At 35.1% G+C, this 26,423-nt stretch overlaps 1 protein-coding gene across 1 annotated transcript; it reads right to left on the bottom strand.

Annotated features, from left to right (window-relative positions):
- Window positions 1-1,245: 1,245 nt before the first annotated feature.
- On the bottom strand, window positions 1,246-9,003 carry LOC127542335 (zinc finger protein 518A-like). The gene is made up of 3 exons (XM_051967822.1): window positions 8,606-9,003; window positions 6,972-7,049; window positions 1,246-6,884 (listed from the first exon to the last, which is right to left on the bottom strand). The coding sequence occupies exon 3, from the start codon at window positions 6,592-6,594 to the stop codon at window positions 3,919-3,921; it is 2,676 nt and encodes an 891-aa protein (XP_051823782.1). The 5' UTR covers window positions 6,595-6,884; window positions 6,972-7,049; window positions 8,606-9,003; the 3' UTR covers window positions 1,246-3,918.
- Window positions 9,004-26,423: the final 17,420 nt, after the last annotated feature.

Raw genomic sequence — 26,423 nt, 5'->3', positions numbered from 1 at the left:
TATTAAGTAATTTGGGAAGACAGTACTAGAATCTGGGGAAACCAGGAAGGCTTTCATATTGATCTGTGATTCTCAAACTTTTGGGTCTCAGGACCACTTTGCACTCTTGAAAATTATTGAGGACCCCTTCTCAAGAGCTTTTATTTATGTAGTTTATGTCTACTGTTATTTACAACATTAGCAGTATAAAAAGTACGATGATGATGATGATAGTTTGACTTCTCAGCCCTCTTGCAAAGGTCTTAGAGGGAATGGATTCCTGGAGCATACTCTGAGAATCCCTGATGTAGTAGAGAATGCTTGAGGATTTCAGGGATTTACAGGACAGGAACAAGAATACAGGTTGAGAAAATAAGTTGGGTTGCTATATGCAAGTGGAAGAATCATTTACATGGAGGAAATTATGGAGCTTTTGTCCAAAGTCAGCTAAACCATTTTCAGCATAGGTAGTACGATTTTTTAAAAGATCTTTTAAAACATTTTCTAATGCTTGTATTATATGCCCATTGGAGGCTTTGGGCATTTATGTACTTTTCAGCAATTATTAATATCAACATGGGGAACAAGGATGTTAATTCTTCAACAGGACGAAGTTCACAGCCTGGCTTGTTATTTTAAGGGGGAGGGGGGTGTTATACCTTTAGTTTCTCATATCCTCATAATATCCCATGTATACCTCTACCCCTCCCAGAGAGCCATCCCATGTGACAAATAGCATTTTGTAAAGAGGAAAAAAAAAAAAAAGCGGGGAAGAACATACTTGATCAGGACATTGAAAAAGGCCTGAAAATGGGCAGTGTGTGACAACCATGGTCCTTCCACCTCCATAAAGGGGTAGGTTAAGTATATATTCTCGTATTTTCTTCTTGAGTCATTCTTGATCTTTGTAATTTTATTATTTACTTTTTTACATTTATTTTTTATTGTGAGGGGATGTGTCGTTCTTTCCACTGACACTGTAGTTACTATATAGATTGTTTTCTTGACTCTGCTGACTTCACTCTGCATAAGTTCATGAAAATCTTTCCATGCTAGACATCTTACCACATGAATACTCCATTACAGTTATGTACCACAGAGTATTTAACTATTCCCTGAACAACGGGCATCTACTGTTTCCAATTTTTCACTAATAGAAAAAGTGCTGCTATAAAGATTTGGGTGTATACAGGGCAGGGACTTTCTCCTTGTCAGTGACATCCTTGGGGTAAATGCCTAGAAATAAAATCTCTGGGTCAGAAGATATAAACATTTTATTCACTTTATTTGCATGATTCAAAGTAGTTTTTCAAAATGATTGTACCATTTCACAGTACTACTAACAATGTATTAGTGTGCCTATCTTCCCACACCCCCTCCAACACTGACTTTTGTCATTTTTTGTCATTGTTGCCAATTTACAGGGTGTGAAGTGAAACCTTGGGATTGTTTTGATTCACATTTCTTATTATTAGTGATTTGGAACATCCTTTCATGTAGTTGTGAAATACTTCTTTGAGAACTTTTGAGAATATATCATTTGACTATTAGAGAATGGTTAATTATATACACACACATATATGTATGCGTATATACACACGTGTATGCATGTGCACATATATATGCACACATACATATTCTGGCATACCTCAGAGATATTGCAGATTTTATTCCAGACCACCACAATAAAGCAATTATCATAAGGTCAGTCATATGAATTTTTTGGTTTCCTTGTGCATCTAAAAGTTATGTCTACACTAATCTGTAGTCTATTAAGTGTATTATGTCTTTTAAAAATGTACTTATCTTAATTAAAAATACTTTCTTGCTAAAAAAAATGCTAAGCATTATCTGAGCCTTAAACAGGTTGTAATCTTTTTGCTGGTAGAGGGTCTTGGCGTTGATGAATGCTGACTGATTAGGTGGTTACTGACTGATAAAGACAAGAACAAGGTATACTGCATAGATAGACTCAATTTTATGAAATTTTCTGTAGCATAAAATGCTATTTGATAGCATTTTACCCACAGCAGAACTTCTTTCAAAACTGGAGTCAATCTTCTCAAACCTTGCCACTGCTTTATCAACTAATTTTATGTAATAGTCTTCAATACTGTTGTGTTTCAGGGAGTAGGAAGGCCCGAGAGACAGGGGAACAGCCTACAGGTGGAGCAGTCAGAACACACACATTTATCAATAAAGTCACCTTATATAACACAATCTGTGGTACCCCAAAACAATTCTAATAGTAACATCAAAGATCACTGATCACAGATTTTCATAACAGATATAATAATAATGAAAAAGTTTGAAACATTGTGAGTACCAAAACATGACACAAAGATACAATGTGAGCACATGCTGTTGGAAAAATATCGCAGATAGACTTGCTCAACACAAGGATGCCACAAACCTTCCATTTGTTTAAAAAAAAACCCAAAAAACAAAACGCACTATCTGCAAAGCACAATAAAGCAAAGAACAATATAATGAGATATGCCTGTATATGCATATGTATATACACATATGTATGTATAAATTGTTTATATATCCTGGATATCAAACCCTAGTCAGAGAAATTTTATACAGATTTCTTTCCATTCAACTATTTCCCTTCTTATCCTAGACGCATTAATGTTGTCTGTGCAGAAGCTTTTCAGTTTCAATTTTTTTTTCTGCTATAAACATAGTATTACGTTCCTTTAGTACTTTAATTTTTTAAAGTTAAAAAAAGTAAAGTTTCTGAAAAGTACTTTTACTCTAATCTTTTTCTAAGATGGTCCTATTCCTATTGGCTTTTTTTCCTTCATCTCTAATCCTCACTTCTAGCTTAATACTCCTTTTCCTCTAGGGTTTTGTATATTTAGTTCTTTTTTCTCTCCTACTTTTATCTGGTTATATATGTCTTCTCTATCTTTTTTCCTCTCGGTCAAATAGACCCTTCTTTTTCTCCCCCTTCTGTTCCTTAATTTTTAAAAATATTTTTATTTTTTCCCAATTACATTTAAAACAATTTTTAAACATTTGTTTTTAAACCTTTGAGTTCCAGATTCTCTCCCTTATCCCCATCCCCAACCCCCATTAAGAAAGCATGTTAAATATTGTAAAACATTTCCATAAAAGTCATGTTGTGAAAGAAAACATAGATCTCCCCCCCCCTTAAAAAAACCCTCAAGAAAAATAAAGTAAAAAAGAGAGAGAGTATGCTTCTATCTGTATTCATACACAATCAGTTCTTTCTCTAGGTATGGATAGGTTTTTCATAAGTCCTTCAGAATAGTTGTGGATCACTGTATTGCTGAGAATAGCAAAGTCATTCACAGCTGATCATACCAGAGCTTTGCTATTATTTTGTACACAGTACATTTCACTTTGTTCGAGTTCATGGAGGACTTTCCAGGTTTTTCTGATAATATCCTGCTCAGCATTTCCCATAAAACAATAATATTTCATCATAATCACATACCACAATTTATTTAGCCATTCTCCAATTGATGGGCATCCCCTCAGTTTCCTTTTTTTTTTTCCTGATAAGAGAGCTCCTATAATATTTTTGTACATATAGGTCCTTTTCCTTGTTTTAAATCTCTTTTGGGATTCATGCCTAGTAGTGGTTAGGTCAAAGAATATGCATGATTTTATAGCCCTCTGGGCACATAGTTCATATCTACTGATCATTTGTCAATTGGGGCATGGTTCTTTTTATAAGTTTAATTCAGTTCCCTATATGTTTGAAAATTGAGGCTTCTGTTCTTTAATTTTTAAATTTATATTTTATGCCACTTTCCAAAATGGATTTCTCTCACTCTCATCATTATTCTGTGTCTACTCTCAACCCTTATTCTCTAATTCCTGATCCCTATAATCATCAGGTCTCTCTCTTTACTCTGAATTCTTTTTTTTTTTCTTTTAATTTTATTTTTTAATAATCAAGGTAAATTACTCTAACATATGCCAATCCCAAGTAATTTCCATTAAATGTCGCTGTCCGTGTCCCACCCAAGCATCCTGATTGTCAAATATTCTACCACAATACCAGCAGTTAAACTTTGCCTTCAGAGTATTATCAGAGGTAGTTTTCACAATCTGATAATTATTTTTGCTCGTCTTTTTAAGTGTTAATTTTAACACAAATCTTTCTTTCACAGGTTTAAATACATGTCTCTTGGCAGAAAAGTCATCAGTATTCGCTTTAGAAATGTTATAACATGCTGGTTCCAGAAGTGCCTGAATTGTTCTTTTTGACAATGAAACCTTGAGTACATGCCCTTTAAACTTAGCAATCGTTTTCATTACATTTATCACTTCTGGAGCATCTGCATCAGGATGGTTTAAAACCACAACTGGCTGGTTTCTTCTAGGGCATTTAATCAGCTGTGTAGAACGAAAAGGAAAAAGTCTCAAAGTCCTAACAGTGTCCTTAGGAAACCTTGGTCTGTAAAAGTCTTTGTCATGAAAATCTTCAGATTTAGTTTTTCTTTTACTCTTCCTATGCAACATTACTTTTTTCCTAGGCCATTCCTGGAAATTTCCTCTCCATTTTGGTCCAAACTTCCTATTTTTATACTTAATCATAGATTCAGAAGATTTATGTCTTTTGTGAGTTTTTATTTTTGAAATCCGTCTTCTGGTAGATTTTCTGTTACTAAAGCTACTCCCAAACAAACCATCTGTTTGACACTTTAATGGTTGTGTATCTGGAGGGTTGGTGGTACATACTGTCTCTTGAGGGGGTGTGGGGCATACTGCTGTAGAAGTTTCGGTAGTTGCATTTGTTGGCACCACTCTATCTGTTAAGGGTAAGGTATCACTTGAAGGGACTGGTTGTTTCTCCTTTTCTACGGGAGTTTGATGGGACTGTATTATATCTAACTGTAATGAAGACTTAGGACTCTTTACTGACTGACTGTTATCAAAAGTAGGGTTCTTAATTATTTTCAGCAGTATTTTTTGCTGTGTTCCTATAGTTTTCTTTGGTTGATGATTTTGAAGATCATAACTGCTACTCTGTAATAAATCAGATGATCCTATTTGTGACTTATTGGGAGTAACACATCTTAGGAGAACTGCCTGCCGGCCATCAGGCAACAGAGCATAAAGAGACTGTTTTGGCTGAGTTTCACTTGGCTGTTTCACTGAACTCAAGGTATATGACTTACTGCCTTGACATTCAGGCAGTGTAATTTGAGAAGAAATTCTATTCACCGAAGATTCTGCTGGACTTCGAAGAATATATGTTCCTTTAAATGGCATGTTCTTTTCCGAAGTAATTGTCACAGTAGGTCTAGTATCAAAAGTAGAGGGGTGGATTACATTTGGATTATCCTTTTTCAATTCTGCTCTTACAGAAGGTGTTTTGTCATGCTCCTTAGCTGCAGCTCCACCAAAAACTTGAGAACTCTCACCTGTGATGTTGGCAACATTTCCAAGTACTCCACTACTTAACCTTAGAATCATTCCAGGTTTTTTGTTTATAAGGAGAGATGATGATACACCTTGTGTCATATAAATACCTGGAGGATTAGTTGATGAAAGACTTCTTCCTGAAACAAGTTGTAATCCAGATTTGCTAGCAAGATGCAAAGGTAAAATAAACCCTTTAGGAGTTGATTGAACTAAAATTGTTTTTTTTGGTTCAGAATTTATTGGTGGACTCAGAACATGAAAAGAACTTAGGCCACTAGAATTTTCTGAAGTAGCTTGCAATTTGTCTTTTACAAGTTGCTGAGTTATTATCGTATCAGAATGGGTTTTCAGGAATGTGCCAATACTAGTAAATCTGGGTATTTTCTCAATGTTTCCCAGAGCTTTTGGTGTTGATGGTACTTGTTTTTCTTTCCCACAATCTATTTCTGTATTTGTTGAACAGTTGCTGGCACCAAGAGCTTTTATATGTATGCCAGTACCCACATTACTAGTTGAAATGGGTAAAATGCATGGGCTTTCTGAACCTTTAAAACATTCAGTTATGTTGCTCTTTCCCTCACTTCTCAAAGGTGGCTCATCATGAAGTTGTATTATTTTATTTGGTGTTACAGAAGACTCTTTTTCCACACTTGATTTTTCCTTCAATACATCTTGTAACAACTGGTTTTCTTCAGGTGACAAAAAATCAGATGCCTGTTCACTCTGAAGTGAGAAAACAGATGTGATTTTAGGCATTGTGAATGAATCAGCAGAAGAGTTATCCTCCCAATCTGATTTCTCAGTTACAATCTCCAAGTCTTGACTTACATTATCATGAATATTCTGTGTGTCAATATTTTGTACTGTTTCTAAAATTTCTGTGTTAACTTCACAATGGTTTTTTAAAGGTTCAAAAGTATCTTTAGTGTTCGAAGGGCAGTAAGTTTGACAAATCTTTGATGGAGATGTTTGATGGAGTTCTGGATTTGTGTTACTCTCCACTGATGACATGACTGGTTCATTTCTTGAACTATACTGATGTATAGCCATTTTGCTTGATGAAGGTTCTTCAGAGTTTTTACGTGCTGCCACTGAAATCCTGCATGAGTTATCCAAAATGTCCATTTTTGAGTAATTATGAAAAGGTAATGATCCTTGATTAGAGGATGGCATATAGTTCAGATCATTAATACTGGAGTTATTCAACATCTTTCTATGCTGTGGTTTTGGTTCAATAGAATTTACTTCAACAGATTCCAAATCAACTGGGTTTTTAACTGTGGTTCACAATATTTGAGGATGACTTTGAGTAACACAACTTTTCCATACTCCAACATTATTACTTATTCTAACTGTAGTGATGAAATTCAAAGGAGCTGCTGTCAATCCTGAATTTGTTGACAAATGAAGTATACTTTTCTCAGCACCAACTGTCTGAGTAAATTTTTACTCTTAGCTTGAGCCAAGACAGCTTTTTGTTTTTTCCGATATTGCATTCCCTGCAAACAGAGAAGTAGAAAATAATTATGGATTAAATGTATTAGTGCAAATTGTGTTATTTAAATCAGATGTATGCAGTACAGTACCTGTAGATAATCCAGTTGTCTCAGCTGTATGACGCTGCAAATCAGTAGTGTTGTCCTTTGTTATATCTGGCAGTATACCTGGAAAACATAAATTCAGTTTATTGATAAGCAATATTTTTATAACTATGTGTTGTTTTCTACCTACCATCTTGAACCCCATAAACTTATCACTATAGTTGATAGAACTGATATTTTATTATTTTTCATCATCAATACTCTGGGTCCAGAGTATTTTTTACTCTTTAAAATCCACAGCCAGAATTTGATCTTTCTTCAGGTTTACTACACTGACTGATGGATAAGAGCTTTCTTATTTCTGATTCTGGTTCATCTTGCGTCTAACTCTGCTTTTCAAATATGTATAATTTCTTCCTTTCTTCATTTAAATGCCCTCATACATTACTCTGTTCTTCAGATTTAATCTGAATTTTATTAGTATTTTAAAGCACCTGTATGTTTTTTCTACTGTCATTTCCATTGTTCTCCTTTTATCTCCAGTGTCTTTTTTGATATTCCTATTTTATATTATCTTAATATAAGCTTAAGTCCAGCTAATCTTTACTATCCTTTCCCCCCACACACATTTTTTCCTTTCCCAGTTTATCTTTTGCATATAATTGATCTTTGTGCAAAGCTAAAACATGTTTTAAAAGTTGGTCCTTCCTGGCAGCACTCTAATTACACTATTGACAATTAAAGGGAAAAGCAACGGAATGAACAAAGAGATGCTACTGAAACTCTCCTTTGGTGAAAACTGATATGATGGCATTTACTACGTTTATAGTGAATCGCATTGTGTCTATGAATATGCTGAACAAAGTGCCAGTATTCTTGGTAGAGAACTTGCCTTTTTCACATTAAAAATTACCAACAACCCAATGATTAACTGTATGTTTTGTTAAGTCTAATAAAGTATACACATTCTCATCATTACAAATATCACATTTTACTAAAGTGCTTCGGTGGTTAAGTCTGTGTTCTTTAAATGACTGAGCAATTTACAGAAAAACCTGCACATCTTGCAAGGATATAAAGATAACTCTCCACAGTGCAAAACAAAAGCTGAAAACATTTCTGCAAATCACATGGGCTACATTGAATATTATCTCTATATTTTATACAGCTGAAATTAAGTATTTTTGCAGATATTTTCATTCCTTCTTCTTCATATCCTACATTGGGTGTATGCCACAAATTACAATCCTCTAAATCATTTAAAAGACTTTCATCTACTTTTTCTTTGCCAACAGATTTTCTGGCAATTTGTGATTTATTTAAAATAATTGTCTATATACATCAATTTCATGGGTCAATAGGGCTTCATTTGGGATACTTATATCGGACAAATCAACTTTCACATTTTTCAGTTCATGAGGAAAATTATCTTCTAAAATTCTTCATTCTTCTGACTCTACAGCATCAATAACTATTATAGCTTTCATATCAATCTTTTTCTAAAATAGTTGGTTTTTCATCACACACACATAAATGCTTCTGTGAAGTCGGCATGATTTAAAAAACTGATCCCAATGTTCTCTATTCAGCAAATTTTTGAAGTTATAATTTATGCAGAAAACTAGAATATTGTGGTACAACACCTTCAAAATTTCAGAATTTTCCCCACTTTAACTTACTATTTAAAGAAAGGCTATACTCCAGGACTCCAATCTTTAGCACTTTTCTTCAAGGAACAAAAGGCATACATTACATTGCTTGGGGGTGGAAAGCCACAATCTGGAACACTGATCAAAAGAAGAGACGATATCTAGCATGAGCTCCATGGCAGTAAAGTCCCCGACAGCAGCCATAACCCTTCATCTGGATATTGCCAATAAGCTCAATCCTAGGGCAAGAGATAGGGAAGACTTGTCTCGGTGGGGGAGGTAAAGGAACAGAGACTGAAGAAGCCCCTGAACTCAGACTAGGACCCATGGCTGCTAAGCCATTCTTTATACAATCAAAGGTGCCAAGGTATCCATTCTAGGCTTTACCTTCTAGGTGCTTTCTGCCCTTCTCGTAGGGCTTACCCTCTAGATTTCCCCTTTCCTTGTGCCTTATTCTCAAAACAATTCGATTATTTCAAGTGTCAGAGAGGACACTGCCCCATGAGAGGGCCCCCTCCCCCACCCCATGTCCCTGATTATACAATCATCACTAGTCTCTATTTTATTTGGTTGACTTTTTTTTTCTACAAAAGATCCTCCCTATATCTATTGTTCTCCACTCTTCCAGGTCTCAGTTGCCCCCAGGAGCTCCAACTCCCAGATTCCTAGAACTAGTAGACTTTTCAAGTATCAAATCACCTGGACCTTATCCCAGTATAAGGTGCTCATCTCCCTTCACCTATAGAATTCACCAGTGGAAACCTCTCTACCTCCAAAATAAGGTCTTCTTCCTTAACCCCTCCTCCTCGCCCAGTTTCCTTATACCATAGATGTCACTTTTCTCTAACTGCTAGCTCTTGATTTGACTCCAAAACATCTTATTATTCCTCTGCCTCACTCCCTGCCTTTATGTACTCTTTCATGTTGTAATGTAGTCCCACAAAAAAGGCATCGATTCCCCCATAGGCAGACTGTCATCAAGGTATGTCCATAAAGTTCTTATCTTTTCACTGTTACATCTACCAGATTTCCACCGTCACCCCTGTCTCCATGTGTACATTTAGAAAGATATTTTTTACTGGTCTCTTCAATTCCGATTATATTTCTAAATATGTTTTAAACTCTTCTTTATTATCAAATAACCATCTTTTGTTCTATTTGGTTAAGCTCACATTTGCAGGCTAAGTCACCCTGGGCTGTATCCTGAACTCCACTGCTCTTTGGAACATGCTATTCCATTCCCTCCTCCTTTTCTAGGGAGTATGAAAGTCATGTTATTAGAATGTCCTTTGTAGTTGAGGGTTTTTTTCCTGATGGCTTGCAGAATTTGTTTCTGAATTGAATTATTAAACTGAACCACTATGCGTCTTGGAGTTTACAGCCTACTTTTGGCTTTTTTGTTTATTTTTTCTGGAGTCAATCTGTGAATTCTTTTTTTTTTTCCTCAATAGTATTTTATTTTTCCAATCACATGTAAAAATAGTTTTCAACATTTCAGTTTTATAAGATTTTGAGCTCCACATTTTTCCCTCTTTCCCTTATCTCCCTCCTCCCCAAGACAGCAAGCAATCTGATATATAGGTTATACATGTACAATCATTTTAAACATATTTTCTTATTAGTCATGTTGTGAAAGAAAAATCAGAACAAAAGGAAAAAAGCAAAAGAGAAAGCAAACCAGAAAAAAAGATGAAAATATATATGCTTCAATCTGCATTCATTCTCTATAGTTCTCTCTCTGGATGTGGATGGCATTTTCCATCCCAAATCTATTGAAATCATCTTGGATCACACGGCATTGCTGAGAAGAGCCAAGTCCATCACAGTTGATCATCACATAATCTTGTTTACTGTGTACAATGTTCTGGTCCTGCTATGAATTCTTTCAATTAGAATTTCATTTTCTATGTGTAGAAGTTCTGAGAAATTTTGTTCTATTTCCTTCATTAGAAGGTTTTTGTTTTTGTTTTTGTTTTCCTGTTGTGTTCTTCTGGGAGGCCTATGATCCTTAGAATGTCTCTTTATACTTTGTCGTCAAAATTTGTATGTTTACTGTTCTCTCTTTTGTTCCTTTAGTGAAGCTTGACACGGCAGATTCCAGTTTTTCTATTCTGCTCATTATTTTTGCTGTGCAAGCCATAAATTCTGCTTTTATAATTTTCATTTCTCTTTTGAATTACTCAGGAACAGTATATTCCATGTTTTCCTTAAATTCTAAAAGTTCCTCTGATTCATCCTTTATTATTTTCCCTTACTTTGCAGTATTTATTCATTTACTAGATTTGGAGGATGTTTCCTTTTATTGTTAATGCTCTTCCTATTAATTTATCTCTATATGTTCCAGATCTTTGAGCTTCCTTTCTGAAATCTCTGGTGCTTTCAGCCTTTTTTCACCCTTAATTTTCCTCATCACTGACTTCCTGACTCCCCTCCTCTCTGATGATGGTGTTACCTTGGGTGCTGGATCTCAAAGCATCTTGGCTTTCTCCCACACTGGGCAATTCACCAGCATAGGTATTTGCCCCAAGTAACTTTTGGGTGGTCAGAACTTGCCCTAGTTGGATGTGGATGCTGTGCTTTTCTCCCAGGCATGGTGGAGTGCTACACAGCACACACATACCTACCCCATGCAGTCTGTCTTGGTTACATGTTCTACTTCCTCTATTCCTAAATTCTTTGGCCTCCAACCAAAAGTTTAAGCTTTGCAGTGTTGATGCTTCCAGGCTGCAGCATTTCCCTGTCCATCCCATGTCTGAAGCTCAATCATGTATTGAGGTTTGTGAGGATCAGATGTGACATGCCTAAATCTCTGTTTAGTAAACTCACCAAGGAATATAAAAGATTTGCAAAGCTGGAAAACATTCTCTGAGAAGTATTATCCTTGGGAATTGAATGACATAAGTATAAAACAATGACGATAAAGCCCAAACTAAGTTTTAATAGATTCACCTTAAGAATATCTACTATATGGGTACTCGTGCTATATTTGAATTCTGAAGGTTCACAATGAACATGCAAAATTTGGAGTATGTTTGGCAAAGGAAAAAAAAAAACTTGTGACTAGTTATAGAACAGTGTAAAATTATATTATCAGTGCTGAATGTAAATATAAGGAGGCATGCCAATGTGTCTGCTAAACATTGTCTAAGTCTAAATAGATTATTCCATAATGTATTTGTATGGATTGATTACAAATGTGCAAGGGGAGATGTTTGGATGTGTGTTGTTTGTTTTCATCCTTTTATTTTTTTTTTTTATTTCTGCAGTGATTATATACTTGGATAACAATTGTGCCAGAGGGGATGTGAATGTGCAATAATGAGTGAATTTAGAGAAAGCATTTTCCTTTTTCTTCAAATTACTTGGAAGGTTATTATAACATACTGAGTACTTTTATTAATATTTTCTTTTTAAAACTGGCCTGATAATTTTTCTGGGTATTGTATTTAATGTGACTTACTTAAAGCCTTTTAAAAATTTTTTGCTGCCTTCATGTTAGTTTACCAGTACATTTTGTGTGATATATTTTTTGTTGATCAGTCTGCACATTTAGTCAGAGCAAGAGGGCCTGAGTTTCATAATTACAATGAATAAGAATGAGGAAAGGATGGGAACATAATTTCAACTGAGTACAGCACTCAATTTTATGGAAAGAAGACATGTAACTACAGAGTTGTGTTCCCATTATTTTTCTAAATTCTCTGCTAATAAATGATAAAGTCTTATCAATCTACCTATTCACTATATCCATTTATAACCTAAACTTAAGAGACTATTTATATATTTTAACATGTATAACATATATTGGATTACTTGTCATCTAGGGGAGGGAGTGGGGGGAAGGAGAGGAAAATCTGAAACACTGGGCTATACAAATATCAATGTTGGAAAATTATCCGTGCATATGTTTTAAAAATAAAAAGCTTAAAAAAAGAGAGACTGTTAGTCTGGTTTAGCTGTTAGGGCTAGCTTTTCCTAAAGAAAGGAGTTTAATTCTATAATCAAATTAAATCAAAGTAATCAATACTTTTTGAGTAGCATGTTTCATCATTAATCCTCTAGAATCATGTTTGGTCATTATACTAATATGAATTCAACATATTAGTATTTAATCACATTTGTATAACTTGTTAATCAATTCTCCAATTTATACCCCACTGTGGTTCGCTTCCTCTTTATTCTTTTCTTAAGATAATCAAGACATAACAGAACCTCCCAAGCCTTGTATAATTGGACTCCCTCAATGATCTCTGATGACAGAGTTCAGAGAAAATATTCATATCTCACTAAACAATTTATCATTGTTTGTTCCCTTATCATAGTTCATTCATGTTTACCTTTTTATGTTTCTTTTTACTCCTATGTTTGAATTTCAAAGTTTCTATACAGCTCTGGCTTTTTTTCCATCAAAATTGCTAAAAAGTCATCTATTTCATTAAAGATTCATTTTTCCGGTAAGTTATTCCTGGTTGTAAGTTCATATCTTTTTCCTTCTGGAATGTCATATTCCAAACTCTCTGCTCCTTTAGAATGGTGGCTGATAAATTAAGTGTGAGCCTGACTCTGAGGTAGTACTTTGGCACTTGATTTCTTTTTCTGTCTCCTTGAAAAATCTTTTCTTTAACCTGGAAGTTCTGGATTTTGGATATATAAAGCTCCTTAGGGGTTTTTATTCTGGGATTTCTTTCATGAGGTGACCAGTGAATTATTCCTATTACTATTTTGCCCTCTGGTTCTATGAAATTTGAGCATTTTAAGATTTCTTGAAATAATATTTCTTGAAACATTATGTTGAGATTCATGGTGCTCAGATAGTTTAATGTTTCTTAATTTTTTTTCTCTTCCATCTGTTCTTCAAGTCAGATGATTTTGCTATCTTAAATTTTCTTTTTTCCCAATCTTTTGACTTTGTTTTGATATTTCTAGTTTCCTCATAGAAAGTCAAAGTCATTCATAGTCACTGGTTTCTATTTGGTACATCCTAATTTTCAGGATATTTGTTGCTTGAGCAATGTTTTGTATCTCTTATGCCAAGTCCCAGTACAAGTCCCCTTTCCAATTCTTTTTTCCATAGCTCTCATTTCTTTTTCTTTTCCAAATTTTCTCCAATTTTGTCCTCAAGTGCTTTCATTTCATTTTACAGCATTTTTTTTTACTACTACTACATGTAAAGACAATTTTCAACATTCATTTTTGAAAGATTTTGAGTTCCAAGTTTTTCTCCCTTCCTCCTCTTCTCCTCCCTCAAGCTGGCAAGCAATTTGATATAGATTATACATGTGCAACAAAGTAAAACATTTCCACATTAACCATGTTGTGAAAGAAGAAACAGAACAAAAAGAAAAAAAAACACCAAAAAAGTAAATATAGTATGCTTCAATCTGCATTCAGACCCCATCAGTTCAATTTCTGGATGTGGATAACATTTTCCATAATGAGTCTTTTGCAATTGTCTTGGATCATTTGAGGAGAGCTAAGTTTATCACAGTTGATCACTGTACAATGTTACTATTACTGTGTACAATGTTATCCTGGTGCTACTCCCTTTACTCAGCATCCTTTCATGTATTGAAATCTGCCTGGTCACTTTTTTAATACAATAGTTTTCTATTATATTCATATACCACAACTTATTCATCCATTCCCAAATTTATGGAAATCCCTTCAATTTCCAATTCTTTGCTACCACAAAAAGAGCTGCTATAAATATTTCTGTACATGCAGGTCTTTCACCTTTTTTTAATGATCTCTTTGGATTACAGACCTAGTAGTGGTATTGCTGTATCAAAGGGTATGCACAGTTTGATAGCCCTTTGGGCATAGTTCCAAATTGCTCTCCAAAATGGTTGGAATCAGTTTAAAACTCCACCAACAATGCATTACTGTCCCAATTTTCCCACATCTTCTCCAACAGTTATCATTTTCTTTTTCTGTCATATTACCCAATTTGATAGGTGTGAGTTGTTTTAATTTGTATTTCTCTAATCAATAATGATTTAGAACATTTTACATTATTATAGATAGCTTTAATTTCTTCATCTGAAAACTACATGTTTATCTCCTTTGACCATTTATCAATTGGGCAATGACTTGTATTCTTATAAATTTGACTCAGCTCTCTATATTTTTGAGAAACTTCATTCTACTTTTTAAAATATTCTCTTTTTTAAAGTTTGTTTCATTTCTTCCATGAATTCTAGTTGCATTTGTGTCCAAGTTGATTTTTTTTACCTTTTTGTTTGTAGATGTTTTGGAATAATTCATTTCTGGTGGGTTTCTATTTTGAGCTTCCCTACCATTATAGTTGTTTATACAATACTTTTTCCTCCCCTCGTTCTTCTAGCCTACTTTCTCACTTTGAGTATGATGTTAGGACTGCATTCAGTGCACTTCTATAGGGAAGGCCTGGGTCAGTCCTATTTCTATTTTCTTGGGCTGTTGAGTATTATGTCACTCCAGGATCTCAGGGACAGGCTAAGAACCTATAGCCTTTCAATGACCCCAAAGTGGTCTGATATAGGGCAAAATCTGATTGCCTCCTTCCTCATCCCCATCAGATCTCTGCAAATTCCTGACCTGGTTTGGGTCTGAAGAAGAATAGGGTAGATTTAGCTTCTATCAAACATTATATTAATGACCTTTGATTTAAGATTGCTGCCCCAATTATTCCTTTGTAGGCTGAGCTGGATGTTTTAAGCAAGACCTACTCTACATATATCTGGGGGTCTGAGCCACACAATATGCAGTTGCTGGCTTCTGAACTTCCTCAGTTCTAGATACACAGCCCAAGAACTCCCTATCCAAGAATGCTGCTCCCCTCTAGAAGTCCCCTTCTCAGTCTTCTCTGGATCTGTGACTCAGAACTGGATAGTGGGTGACAAAGATGCCAGTTCACAAGTTTCCCACTTGCAGTGCCCTGGTATTGAAGGAATTGAGGTGATCAGGACAGCAAATGGTCAGTTGTGGGAAATGAAGGAACCACACTGACTATCTTGTGATTCAATTCTGAATCTAGCTTACTTTCTATTCAATTATAAATCTAGTCCAGATTCTATTCTGTGACAAAAGTTTATTGAACTGTAGGAATTGAGAGAAAACCTTATTCTACTGTTTGAACCTGGCACCATATAACTAGGAGGTGGCCCCATATAAATAGGAAGCTGCTTCTTGATAGTTAGAGACACTTAACCAAAACCAGAAACCCAGTGTGAGCCAAAAACTGATGCAAGTTTTCCCACAGTCTGAAAACTGACCCCGTACTGGAGTCAACCAGTTATTATTTCCATGTTCCCTTGATTGTTTACAAACACTTGAAGATAGTGGGACATTTTTGAATTTAGGAAATTATACCTGTTTGTTCTCCCCTTCCCATCTTGGAAAATCCCTAATATGAAAGATTAGGATGAAAGATTGGATGAAAGCCAATTAGATGTCAGATTACCTAATGTTGCAGTTTCCTTTAAACTGTCCTTATTTGATTGTTTTTAATGTATAAAATTCTGTCTCCCTCTATATTCAAGGGCCAGCCCTTAGGTAAAGAGGTTTGGTTCCAATATGTTGAGATCTTGCCCTCATACATTTTCTCCGTGCTACAGTACTCAGTCGTCTACTGGCCCAACTCTGCAGTATCTGTCTCTCTGTATCAAGTTGGGATGCACAAATGACTTTTTAAAAGCCATTGTGACTTTTTCTGAGTTCCAACAGGATTTATGGAATCCAACAAAAATCACTCTGGTGCATTTTCTATATCTGCCTGGAGTTTTATGGAGGGGAGCTTGCTATCTTGACTACACCTCTCTTTAAATGATATTTAAATTTTTGATCAATGACTATGACAGAGATGGCAGGCTTGTCAAATTTGCAGATGCTTAGAAACTAAGAGGAATAATATACTGGATGACAGTTGGAATTCTCAAAGAATTCCACTGTCTCATACTCTAGAATATTGGGATGAATCTTATCCAATGAAACTGAGTCAAGATAAATTGGTGGCTTTGGTCAGGGGCTTCCCCTCCCTGGGGGGTCTTCAAAGAAAGGCTTTTTCGGGAATATGAGGGGAAGGCTCTTCAAGTACATATTTTACTAGGTGGTAGACCTATTAAGGATCTTCTAACTAAGGTTCTTCAATATTTCTATGTATCAGTGTAATTTCATTTTACCTTTTTCTTTTTGTATTGGATCAATGTATCACTTGCTCAAATTTTCATCTTCTGAGTACACAAGTCCATAACAGGTCTCAAAGATACTGACTGATATGGGAGGGACACATGCATGATCAATCATCTCACTGTTCATCACCCTTAACATTCATTTTTCTCTTTGCAGCCCTTAAATATAGCACAATTCCTGGCATATAGTAGCCCTTAATGAATTCTTGTTGATTGATTCTTTGGCTCTACCTCTTTAGTTTATGTGACAAATCTTACAGCTACAAAGAAAGCCTCCTTCTCCCCCACCCCCTTATCTCCCTTTCAAACTCTCATGTCCAACAATCATTTCTTTTCCATATCCAAGCAATTAATTCTCACATAAACAATTAAATAAGAGAGATTATTTGAGAATTATTGGACTCCCTGAAAGTCATGATTGAAAAAAAGAGCCTAGACATCACCTTTCAACAATTTATCATGGAAAACTCCCCTGATATTCCAAAACCAGAAAGTAAAATAAAAATTGAAAAAATCCACTAATCACCTCCTGAAAGAGCAAAATAAGAACTCCCAGGAATATTACAGCCAAATTCCAGAGCTCCTAGATCAAAGGAAAAAATAATACAAGCAGCCAGAAAGAAACAATCTAAATAACATGGAATCACAGTCAGGATAACATAAGAAAGCCTTTGAATATGATATTTTGGAGGGCAGAGGAGTGAGGACTACAACCAAGAATCAACTACCTAGAGAAAATGAATATAAACCTTTTGGGGGGAAATTAGATAGTCAATGAAATAGAGAACTTCCAAACACTCCTGATGAAAAGACCAGATCTGGACAGAAAATCTGACTTTTAAATACAAGACTCAAAAGACACATAAAAAGAATAACAGGAAAGACAAATCATAAGGAATCCATTAAGGTCAAACTTGTTTACATTCCTATATGAGGAAAATGACACTTGTAACTTTAAAGTTTTTTCTCATTAGGAGTATGCATAGACAGAGAGCACAGGTATGAGTTGAATATGATGGGATGATTACCCAAAAAATAAAATTAAGGGATGAAAAAGAAAAATGTACTGGGAGAAGGGGAAAGGGAAAAGTAGAATGGAATAAATTATCTGGCATAAGAGATACAAAAGAGTTTTTATATTGAAGAGGACAATGGGGGCGGGGGGGGGGGGGGAGAAGCACATGAACCTTATCAGCATTAGCTCAAAGAGGAATAACATACACATTCAATTTGGTGCAGAAAGCTATCTTATCGACTTCTGGCCAAGATGGAGGAGAGTAGCCACACATCTGCATAAGCTCCCCGTTTTCTCTCAGAATTCATTTCATGAAAAGCCTCTGAATTAAGGCTTGACTGAAAAAAAACCCACAAATAATTACCAAGAGATATCCTTGAAATTCGCCAGGAAAGGTCTGTTTTTGCTCAAGGGCGGGGACGATTTTAGATTGGGTGCAGGCTGAAGGCAGGTAGCGACAGGGAGAGCACGGCAGGCAGCTCACACTGAGCAGACCAGAGCGGGAGGGGTGTGATCTCAGCCATCTCTGTGGGGAGAGCTTTGCTACAGTATTGGATACTTTGCCCTGACAGCAAGCCAGCAGACAAGCAGAGAAGCTAAAAACACAGGGGGTGAAAAATACAACCCCGAACAGCCACCCCCCCCCCCAAAGTGTCTCAGCACACTCTCAGAGTGTCAGGGTGCAGGGGAAGCACAGCCATTGCTGTCCTGCTAGTGCCTTGCTGCTGTCCCCCACAATCTGTAGAGAAAGCTCAGTAACACCAGCCAGCTCCCCCCAAAAAAACAGAGTCCATTTGTTTTGTTTTGTTTTGTTTTTTGCTAGTTTGTCTTCTTTGATTCTTCCCTGACAAAATGAGCAAAAAATTTAAATGGACCTTAACCATTGATAGCTTCTATATGGATAGAGAGCAGACTCTAAACCCCAAGGAGACTAAAAACAGACTGTCTCCAGGTGAATCCCCAAAGGAGGAGATCATCTGTTCCTTAGCACAGATGAATCTCATAGAAGAAATTAAAAAGGCTCTCACAAGAGAGCTAGAAGAAAAATGGGAAAAGGAGAGGGAGGCTTGGCAAGAGAGTCTGGAGAAGTCATACCACTCATTTAAAGACAGAGTGGATAAAGAAATCAAATCCTTGAAAAACAGAATTAGTGAACTGGAAACAGAAAATAGCTCTCTAAAAAATGAAATTGGCGAAATGGAAAAAAATTCCATAGAACAAAACAACCCACTTAAAAATACAATTGGACAATTAGAAAAAAAAATTTTAAAAGTGAGTGAAGAAAATACTTCATTGAAAATCAGAATTGAACAAATGGAATTGAATGACTCGAGGAGACAAAAGAATCAGTCAAGCAAAACCAAAAAAATGAAAATCAAAAAAATGTCAAATACCTTCCTGGGAAAACAACAGACGTGGAAAATAGATCTAGAAGAGACATCTGAGAATTATTGGACTCCCGGAAAAATATGATGAAAAAAAGAGCCTGGACATTATTTTCCAGGAAATTATCAAAGAAAACTGCCCAGAAGTCATAGAAACAGAGGGTAAAATAGACATTGAAAGAATTCATCGATCACCTACTGAAAGGGATCCTAAAATCAAAACACCAAGAAATATAGTGGCCAAATGCCAGAACTATCAGACAAAGGAAAAAAATACTGCAAGCAGCTAGAAAAAAACCAATTCAAATATAGAGGAGCCACACTAAGGATTACCCAGGATCTAGCAGCATCCACATTAAAGGATCGAAGGGCCTGAAATGTGATATTCCAAAAGGCTAAGGAACTTGGTATGCAACCAAAAATAACTTACCCAGCCAGAATGAGCATCTTTTTCCAGGGAAGAAGATGGACATTCATCAAAATAAGCGAATTTCACCTATTTTTGATGAAAGAACAAGAACTTAACAAAAAGTTTGATCTACAAATATAGAACTCAAGAGAAACGTAAAAAGGTAAAAAGAAATCTTAGGAATTATATTTCTGCTATAAAGATATATAACGAATACATGTATACCTTGTTCAAGAAACTGGAGGTGAAAAGGAAATTGTACCAGAAAAAGGGTAAAGTGGGGGGGTACTACATCTCATGAAGAGGCAAAGGAAACCTATTATATCTGAGAGAAAGAATGGAGGGGGATGAATATAGTGTGTGTCTTACTGCCATCAGAATTGGCTTAAAGGGAAAAATTTTAGACATATTCGATTTATGGTGAAACTTCTCCCACCTCATTGAAAAGTGGGAAGGGAAAAGTGAAAAGGGAAGGAATAAACTAAGTGGAAGGGAATACAGAAATTGTGAGGAAAAGGGTTAAGAAAAGGGGAAGAACTCTGAGGCAAGGGGAAGGATACTAAAAAGGGAGGGCTGTGAGAAGCAAGTGGTGCTCTCAAGTTTAATACTGGGGAGGGGGGTAAGGGGGAAGGAAGGAAGAAAAGCATAAACAAGGGTTAACAAAATGGCAAGTAATACAGAATTGGTAATTTTAACCATAAATGTGAATGGAATAAACTCCTCCATAAAGAGGAAGCGGTTAGCAGAATGAATTAAAAGCCAGAATCCTACAATATGTTGTTTACAGGAAACACAACTGAAGCAGGGAGATACAAGCAAAGTAAAGGTATAAGGTTGGAGCAGAATCTATGCTTCAGGTGAAGTCAAAAAAGCAGGGGTAGCCATATTGATCTCAGATCAAGCAAAAGCAAAAAATGATCTAATTAAAAGAAATAAGGAAGGGCACTATATCTTGTTAAAGGGTAGCATAGATAATGAAGCAATATCAATATTAAACATATATGCACCAAGTGGTGTAGCATCTAAATTCTTAAAAGAGAAATTAAGAGAATTGCAAGAAGAAATAGACAGCAAAACTATAATAATGGGAGATCTCAACCTTGCATTCTCAGAATTAGATAAAACCACAAAATAAATAAGAAAGAAGTCAAAGAGGTAAATAGAATACTAGAAAAGTTAAGTATGATAGATCTCTGGAGAAAACTAACTGGAGACAGAAAGGAGTATACTTTCTCTCAGCAGTTCATGGAACCTATTCAAAAATTGAGCATATGTAAGGATATAAAGATCTCAAATTAAATGCAGGAAAACAGTAATAGTAAATGCATCCTTTGCAGATCACAATGCAATAAAAACTACATTCAACAAAAAGTTAGGGGCAAATAGACCAAAAAATAATTGGAAACTAAATAATCTCATACTAAAGAATGATTGGGTGAAACAGCAAATCATAGACATAATTAATAACTTCACCCAAGAAAATGACAATAATGAGACATCATACCAAAATGTGTGGGATGCAGCCAAAGTGGTAATAAGGGGAAATTTCATATCTCTAGAGGTCTACTTGCATAAAATGGAGACAGAGAAGGTCAATGAATTGGGTTTGCAACTAAAAATGCTAGAAAAGGAACAAATTAAAAACCCCCAGTCAAACACTAAACTTGAAATTCTAAAAATAAAAGGAGAGATCAATAAAACTGAAAGTAAAAAAAAAACTATTGAATTAATTAATAAAACTAAGAGTTGGTTCTATGAAAAAACCAACAAAATAGACAAATCCTTAGTAAATTTGATTAAAAAAGAAAAGAGGAAAATCAAATTGTTAGTCTTAAAAATGAAAAGGGAGAACTCGCCACTAACAAAGAGGAAATTAGAGCAATAATGAGGAGCTACTTTGCCCAACTTTATGCCAATAAATTTGACAACTTAAATGTAATGGAAGAATACCTTCAAAAAGATACCTTGCCCAGATTAACAGAGGAAGAAGTAAATAGACTAAACAGTCCCATTTTAGAAAAAGAAATAGAACAAGCTATTAACCAACTCCCTAAGAAAAAATCCCCAGGACCAGATGGATTTACATGTGAATTCTACCAAACAATTAAAGAACAATTAACTCCAGTGCTATATAAATTATTTGAAAAAATAGGGATTGAAGGAGTCCTACCAAATTCCTTTTATGACACATAGTACTACTACTACCTAAATCAGATAGGTTGAAGAGAGAGAAAGAAAATTATAGACCAATCTCCCTAATGAATATTGATGCTAAAATCTTAAATAAAATATTAGTAAAAAGATTACAAAAAAGCATCCCCAGGATAATACATTATGACCAAGTAGGATTTATACCAGGAATGCAGGCCTGGTTCAATATTAGGAAAACTATTAGCATAATTGACTATATCAACAACCAAACTAACAAAACCCATATGATCATCTCAATAGATGCAGAAAAAGCATTTGATAAAATCCAACATCCATTCCTAATAAAAACACTTGAGAGGATAGGAATAATGGACTTTTCCTTAAAATAGTCAGGAGCATATATTTAAAACCGTCAGTAAGCATATGCAATGGGGAAAAACTGGAACCTTTTCCAGTAAGATCTGGAGTGAAGCAAGGTTGCCCACAATCACCATTATTATTCAATATTGTATTAGAAACACTAGACTCGGCAATAAGAGTCGAGAAAGAGATTAAAGGAATTAGAGTAGGTAATGAGGAAACCAAACTATCACTCTTTGCTGATGATATGATGGTATACTTAGAGAACCCCAGAGATACTACTAAAAAGCTATTAGAAATAATTCATAACTTTGGCAAAGTTACAGGATACAAAATAAATCCCCATAAATCCACATCACCAACAAAATCCAACAGCAAAGGATACAAAGAGAAATTCCATTCAAAATAACTGTTGATAGCATAAAATATTTGGGAATCTATCTACCGAAGGAAAGTCAGGAATTATATGAGCAAAATTACAAAACACTTTCCACACAAATAAAGTCAAATCTAATCAATTGGAAAAATATTAAGTGCTCTTGGATAGGTCGAGCGAATATAATAAAGATGGCAATACTACCTAAACTAATCTATTTATTTAGTGCTATACCAATCAGACTCCCAAAAAACTATTTTGCTGAGCTAGAAAAAATAACAACAAAATTCATATGGAAGAACAAAAGGTTGAGAATTCTCAAAGGAATTAATGGAAAAAAAAATCAAATGAAGGTGGCCTCGCTGTACCTGATCTAAAACTATATTATAAAGCAGCCATCACCAAAACCATTTGGTATTGGCTAAGAAATAGATTAGTTGATCAGTGGGATAGGTTAGGTTCATAAGACAAAATAGTCAACTATAACAATCTAGTGTTTGACAAACCCAAAGATCCTGACTTTTGGGATAAGAATTCATTATTTGACAAAAACTGCTGGGAAAACTGGAAATTAGTATGGCAGAAATTAGGCATGGACCCACACTTAACACCGTATACCAAGATAAGATCAAAATGGGTCCATGATTTAGGCATAAAGAACGAGATTATAAATAAATTAGAGGAACATAGGATAGTTTCTCTCTCAGACTTGTGGAGGAGGAAGAAATTTGTGACCAAAGATGAACTAGAGATCATTATGTATCACAAAATAGGAAATCTTGATTACATCAAATTAAAAAGTCTTTGTACAAACAAAACTAATGCGAACAAGATTAGAAGGGAAGCAACAAACTGGGAAAACATTTTCACAGTTAAAGGTTCTGATAAAGGCCTCATTTCCAAAATATATAGAGAATTGACTCTAATTTATAAGAAATCAAGCCATTCTGCAATTGATAAATGGTCAAAGGATATAAACAGACAATTTTCAGATGATGAAATTGAAACTATTTCTAGCCATATGAAAAGATGCTCCAAGTCATTATTAATCAGAGAAATGCAAATTAAGACAACTCTGAGATACCGCTACACACCTATCAGACTGGCTAAATGACAGGAAAAAATAATGATGAATGTTGGAGGGGATGTGGGAAAACTGGGACATTGATGCATTGTTGGTGGAGTTGTGAACGAATCCAACCATTCTGGTGAGCAATCTGGAATTATGCCCAAAAAGGTATCAAGATGTGCATACCCTTTGACCCAGCAGTGTTACTACTGGACTTATACCCCAAAGAGATACTAAAGAAGGGAAAGGGACCTGTATGTGCCAAAATGTTTGTGGCAGCCCTGTTTGTAGTGGATAGAAACTGGAAAATGAATGGATGCCCATCAATTGAAGAATGGTGGTAAATTGTGGTATATGAATGTTATGGAATATTATTGTTCTGTAAGAAATGACCAGCAGGATGAATACAGAGAGGCTTGGAGAGATTTACATGAACTGATGCTGAGTGAAATGAGCAGAAATACTTCAACAACGATACTGTATGAGGATATATTCTGATGGAAGTGGATTTCTTTGACAAATAGAAGATCTAACTCAGTTTCAATTGATCAATGATGGACAAAAGCAGCTACACCCAAGAAAGAACACTGGGAAATGAATGTAAACTGTTTGCATTTTGGTTTTTCTACCCAGGTTATTTTTACTTTCTGAATCCAATTCTTCTGTGCAACAAGAGAACTGTTTCGGTTCTGCAAACATATATTGTATCTAGGATATACTGTGACATATCTAATATGTATAGGACTGCTTGCCATCTGGGGGAGGGGGTGGAGGGAGGGAGGGGAAAAGTAGGAACAGAAGTGAGTGCAAGGGATAATGTTATAAAAAATTACCCAGGCATGGGTTCTGTCAATAAAAAGTTATAATTATTAAAAAAATAAATAAATAAATTTTAAAGCTATCTTATCATACTCCTACTTCATATTTTTGTAGGAGGGGAAAAGCATAAGAGAAAGGGGGGGGGTGACTTATAGAAGAGAAAGTAAATTGAAGGAAATAAAAGCCAGATTAAAACACTTTTGAGAATGAACAGGGTGAAAGCAGATAAGAGGATTGAATAAACAGGGGTAAAATAAAATAGAGGGAAATCATAACTTAAAAAAATTACAACTTATAAAGACCTCATTTCTCAAATATATAGAGAACTGAGTCAAACTTATAAAAATAAGAGTGATTCTTCAATTGATAAATGGTTACAAGATATGAACAGGCAGTTTTCAGATGAAGTAATCAAAGCTATCTACAATCATAAAAAAAAAACCCTCTAAATTACTATTGATTAGAGAAGTTTAAAATGAAAGCATTTATGAGTTACTACTCCATACCTATCAGATTAATTTATATGACAGAAAAGGAAAATGACAAATGTAGGTTTGTAGGAAAACTGACCCTAATGCACTGTTGGTAAAGCTGAATACCAATTCAACCATTCTGAGAGCAGTTTGGAACTATGCCCAAAGGGCAATAAAACCATGCAAACCCTCTGACCAAACAATACCAATATTAGTTCGATATCTCAAAGAAAAAAAAAAGAAAAAGGACCTAGATATTAAAAAATATTTATAGCAGCTCTTTTAGTGGTGGAAAAAAATGGCAAATTGAGATGTCTATCATTTGGGGAAGGATTGAACAAGTTGTTACATATGATTGTCATGGAATACTATAAGACGTAATGAGCAGGGTGCTCTCAGAAAAATCTGAACACTTACATGAACTGATACACAGTAAAATGAGCAGAGCTAGGAGAACATTTTATACAGTAACAGCAATATTGTATAATGATCAACTATTTGTAACTTACCTATTTTCAGCAACACAATGATCCAAGATAATTCTAATGGACCTATGAAGAAAAATGTTATCCATCTCCAGAGAAAGAACAGATAGAGTCTGAATGCAGATCAAGACATTTTTCTTTTTCTTTATTTTTCTTGTTTCGTTTTTTGTTTTGCAAAAATATGCTTTGCAAGTGTGTGTGTACAATGCACATGTATATCAAATTGCTTGCCTTCTCAATGAGAGAGGGGGAGAATTTGGAACTTAAAATTTTTTTAAATGTTAAAAATTGCTTTGTAATTGGGGAAAAATAAAATTTTAAATTAAATGAAATAAAAAGGCAACATTTAAGAACTCAAGAGGCAAGGGTCAAAGGTCTAGGATACTTGAGAAACCTAGTGTAGACTTTGCAAGTCTAAACATCACAACAGATTTCTTTTTCTTCAGCCCTTTATTACTTCTAACCCAGGAAAAAAATATCTTTGTACCTTAAGTTTGACTAGAAACAGCATTTAGAACATAGAACAATTAAATTAATGGGAAAGCAGGCAAGGCACGTTTTAGAACTTGTTTTCTACTATATTAATAATGCAACAGTAACAGCATTTCATTCATAAACAACAGTAATGAAATCATACTTAATGCAAAATGCATTAAGCACTGAAACACTTATTTTGAATATGCAAGTAGTTCATGAGTACCACATAATAATTATGAGTGGGATAGAGTATCATTTTTAGTGCCTCTGGTACTTAGTACCACATCTGCCACATAGTAGGCACTTAAATGCAGAATGATTCTAGGGTAGGAAAAAATCAGGGATCATCTTGGGCCAAATCTTGCCCATCTCTTGCTTTTGTCTGGAGGGAACTAAGTCAGAAATATTTCCCCATTGAGAAAATTGCCAGTACAATTCAACTAACATATCTGGCTAAGATAGCAATATAAAAGATACTAGAATCCAGAATTCCACCAACAACAACAAAAGAAAACCAAGCCATATAAGAAGCTCCTGCATTCTACACACAAAAAGACAAGAAACAACTAGAATTTGGGAGAGGATTTGCACCAGGGAAGCCAACGCAAACTCCAGTAAATCTATCTGAATCGTTAAAGGAATAGGAAAAGTCATACCAGGA

Source organism: Antechinus flavipes, chromosome X (assembly GCF_016432865.1).
Source record: "Antechinus flavipes isolate AdamAnt ecotype Samford, QLD, Australia chromosome X, AdamAnt_v2, whole genome shotgun sequence".
In the NCBI taxonomy this organism is placed as follows: Eukaryota; Metazoa; Chordata; class Mammalia; order Dasyuromorphia; family Dasyuridae; genus Antechinus; species Antechinus flavipes.
This window is presented reverse-complemented; position numbering and strand designations above follow the sequence as displayed.

Excerpts from the sequence above, each read along its gene's own strand:
- LOC127542335 (XM_051967822.1), bottom strand. The coding sequence starts at position 6,594 with ATGTTGAATAACTCCAGTATTAATGATCTGAACTATATGCCATCCTCT.